General features: G+C 41.4%; 1 protein-coding gene across 1 annotated transcript; it reads right to left on the bottom strand.

Moving 5' to 3' along the window:
* Window positions 1-549: 549 nt before the first annotated feature.
* Window positions 550-4,163, bottom strand: LOC308305902 (CD166 antigen homolog; the record flags this gene model as incomplete). Its single annotated transcript, XM_080750798.1, has 2 exons — window positions 550-1,564; window positions 4,132-4,163. 2 exons carry the CDS (start codon window positions 4,161-4,163, stop codon window positions 550-552), a joined length of 1,047 nt encoding a protein of 348 aa, XP_080606924.1.
* Between the last annotated feature and the right edge of the window lie 328 nt (window positions 4,164-4,491).

Below are 4,491 nucleotides of genomic sequence, written 5' to 3' on the forward strand. Positions count from 1 at the left end.
CACTCACTCAGACATTCGCAAAATTATAGTATAGATATGAATGCATTATATATATTAGGGAGTGGGATCTGACCACTTAAAAGGATCCCTGGCCTTATATGCCTTAAGACTCAAATAATATCTTATCTTTAACATCTTAGTATTTTGACAATTATTTGCATTTGCAATATCCTCATGGCCCTTACTGAGGATGGGCATTATTTATTTCATATGACTTCAATAAGTAAAGAATGGGAAATATTCAATAAATAAAAATTAATAAAGTAAAAATAAAATGGATCCACAAGCTCACAATAACGTGTCACTTCTCAAAGCATTGTGAGCTTGTAGATCAGCTATTTTTGTTACTTTTGTTTGACACTGTAGTATTACACTGTAGGCATGACGATAATTAAACATTGAAATATGGAGATACAAGGTAGTCCGACAATCTTTTTTTATTTTTTTTATGCAATGTATGGATTTTTTTCTGAAATTCTTTTAAAATAATAATACTAAATTGTCCCCATCACCATGTGTCCCAACACTGTATGACTGATCACTGGCTGGTCACACGTCCCAGATGCACACAGGAGCCTCGTTGTTTCTACACGGACCCCGACCTCCACATGGGATGGTCCTGGATCTTCTGTTCTTCATGAGGAGCCAGTAGAGCAGACCCAGGACAGCAACTAGAGGCACAGCCATGAGCAACCCTCCCAGCACCACGCTGACAGCTATGAGCCTGACAGTGTCATCAAAGGAGGACACAGGGATGGTCCTGAAAGCCTTTCCCAGCTCGTTGCTCGCACTGCAAGTAACAGAGGTTAGGTTTACTCTGGGGTCCACGGTGATCTTGTTGGTGGCCCTGCCGTTCTTTGTGTCGTAGGAGCTGTACTCGCTTGTGGCGTTGACGTTCCACCTGAAGACGGGTTCGGGCACTCCTTCTGCCTCGCAGGCCAGCTGGGCACCGTTTTGGGTCAGACTGGTGATCACTGGCGAGCCTTCAACCACCAGTTTAAAGGACTGGTGACGTGTTAGGCCGGCCATGGAGACTTCACATTCATACATGCCTGCATGTGCGTAGGTCAGCTTTCTGAACTGGGGTGCTTCTGTCTTCTCACCGTCCTTGGTCCAGGACACTTTGGCATGGCCTGAAGCAGTCATCTCCATCTTCACCACCAGGGGCTCCGTTACCGTCTTCACAACCTTCCCTGTGGGGCTCAGTCTCAGGTCCAAATAGCTAACAGCAATGCTCTGTGAAGCTTCCATTTCCTCGTTGTCAACCAGCGAACACTTGTACTCTCCATCGTTGTCTCGTGTGACGGCCGTCAAGGTGTAACTGTCAGAATTCTCCACTAAAACCGTCTGGTCCTTGAGGTGGAAGTTGTAGCTACTGGGAGGAGGATTTCCGTCTCCATGGCACTTCAGCGTCACATTGTCCCCTTCTGTGATGCACCATGCAGGTGTCACCGCTAGACTCACCGCCTCTGTTGGATAATGAACAGGAAAGGCCAATGGCTCGGACTCCACTGGACCCAGCAGGTGGTTGGACAGACAGGTGAAACAGGCGCCTACGTCCTCCCTGTTGACCCGTCAGTGTGAAGTGAGGAAGCAGGAAGGACACCTGCGGCTTGTAGTCAAGTGTGGCCTGTATATGTATACGTTGGTTTTAATACATTTAGCTGGTGCGGCTTATATTCAGGTGTGGCTTAAAGTCCAGCAATTACGGGGACCTCAATGGCCATCATCCCCAACATTCTCATCATTTTCTAACTGAAAGAACATCTACCGTTGTTTCCTGTTGAGATTGGCACATTTCACCCAGGTTTTTACATCTCACTCACGTCACTTTGTCTGCTGACCTCACTCAGCAACGAGATAAACAGAAAATAAACAAAATAAAAATGCACTACATTGCAGGCGTTTTTTTTTTAGAGTGAAAAAAATAAGACATGCATAACATGTGTGCCCCAGGAAATGTGCTGTGAAATGCTCAACAGGGAACAACGGTAGTTATCCCCCTTGGGATAATAAAGGTATCTATCTAACATGTTTATATCTTTTTGAGGATCAAGAAGTCAACTGATGACACTAGTAAAACACTCCACAGGAGCAGACTCTAGACTAATGTGAACACAAATTAGCCTCATGAACTGTGGTGTCCCTATTCTGGGGTGAACATTCGATGAGAATAGCCGATCTACAAGCTCACAACACACTGAGCGATAGTGCACTGTGAAATTGTAGTTTAAACCTACAGCTGTGATGGAGCCTATAGGTAGATAGATAGATAGATAGAGGTTTTTATTAAAGTGTCCTGCACCAAACGATGCCCAGCCCGTACGGGCTTACAAGACACTCACAAACATAGTACATACATACACCAAGATAAACCATAAACATGCAAAAGAAAAACGTAATGATTGTCCATGCCGTTATTTACGGATACAATGTTCTCCAACGCAACTGCCATGCCTTCTCTATGAATTTTGCTAAAACAAAAACTTCCTTAGTGAACAGCCAGCGTATCATGGAACATTCAGACATCCAAAACAAATCTGGATTCTTGGCTTGCATTTTTTCAAATAAGACATTTCTCAAGACATGATACAGCGGACAGTGAAAAACAAAATGAAACTCATCCTCCACAACTCCCAGATCACAAAGAACACACAAACGTTGCTCCTCAGGAATACCAGTATACCTACCCACCTCAACTGCCAGAGGTAATGCACCAGTTCTCAACTGGGCACAGAGGGACCGCTGTCCTCTCTTTAAGTTAAATAAAACATAGGATTCCGTTATATAGTCATCTTTAAATTGAATATAATTTCTTAACTTTGCTTTTTTACAGGTATCCACCCTCCATTGATCCTGGTGTAATATTGACAATTTATATTTAACCGTATTTATATTACATTGGAGATTATTCATGAAATATAAATTTAAATCAGAAATTGAAAAAATTAAAGAAACTTCTCTTATCCATGGATAGTTACCTGTTCTATTCCAATTAAATACAATTTTTGTAAGCCTCCCTTCTGGCAGTTGGGTCAGGCGGTTCCACAGTCTAATCATCTCACACCTCTGCTTTATAAGGCAATAGGAGTCAGTGGAGAAAAGACTCAAACATGGGACTGACTCACAAATGATCTTGATCAAACACTAATACATCCCGTTGAATATGTTCAACTGTCACACGCTTGTTGTGTGTCTCCTGCTGCTGGTATGAAACCATTGAAAGGCTGTTGGATGTGTTTGTGTTAACAAATGACAGCTTCCTCTATTACACACATCACATTGAGGAGAGAACAATCTTTCATTTCCATCAAGGACTTTTGTTTTTATTTCTCAACATACAAAGAAATAAATGTTACATAATGTCATCAGTTCAACTGTTTAACTTGTGACTTTAGAAAACAAAGGATATTTCATGGTCCTATAGACTCTTCCATAATGGACCTTAACAACTTTCAGTTCAATTTCAAAACAATAAGTTACATGAGGTTCAAAATAGAAGAATCAAGAGGGTTTATTTGTTATTAAAACCCCTGACCCTACTTCACCCACCTGCCCCCCCTAGAGGGTTTACACATAGGCCTATATAACGCAATACAACACAACAAGAACAATAATACTAAATATATATTAAAAAAGGAAAAAAGCTTTATATATTAAGGGCTCACAAATCATCTTAAACAAAACCCTTTTATTTACACTATGATCATAACTGAAAGAAGTGCCACTATTGATTTGTATAATCTCAATACGTAAGATGAAACAAACTGCTTCAGAGGAACAATGTTGGTGAAACTAAGAGATTCGATAGGGAATAATATAATATATCATTCTATGTACACACATTAACACTTATGCTGCCGTTGACATGTCAGCTCGTCAATGAAAGGGTTAATATCATGATGCCGTTGACAAACCACCTCGTCACTGTTACTGTAAATACATTAAAAGTATTATTACTTACTGTACTCGGCTGTACATTCCGCATCGGTAATGTCCGCGATTTGTTTACAACGCACGTTGGGCGTGCAGCGAAGTGAAGCTCTTCCATAGCAAATCCATTGATCTTCCCATAAAGAGACTTTGTTTACTCAAAAAAATACATTTTGATCCCAAGGCTGGCGTGTTTACAGCACAGTCTGCGCTCGGATGGTGGCGGCCATGACACCTTCATGTTTACACACGTAACTAGATGGGGTAAACGTTGAAGAAAGTAAAGTGAAAATCCATCGGCGCAAAAACCTATGGAGGAAGCAGCACGGCAGCAAGGAAAATTCATCCCTTCAAAGTAAGAAGCAGCAAAATGATAAGTAAAAAAAAAAAAAAAATGTGGAGACATATTTCCAGGTTTTAATGTGTTCACCGCTTCTTCCACAGACCAGAGAACATTGTTCTGTCTCTGTAATGAGAGGAGAAATGGGGGAAGAGGGGGGCAGTGATTTGCTGGATGCTACTGTAGTTCACTAGCCTCAAAATAGCATCAAAGTTCAG

This window comes from Nannobrachium achirus (genome assembly GCF_963921795.1).
Source record: "Nannobrachium achirus genome assembly, chromosome: 20".
Taxonomy (NCBI): domain Eukaryota; kingdom Metazoa; phylum Chordata; class Actinopteri; order Myctophiformes; family Myctophidae; genus Nannobrachium; species Nannobrachium achirus.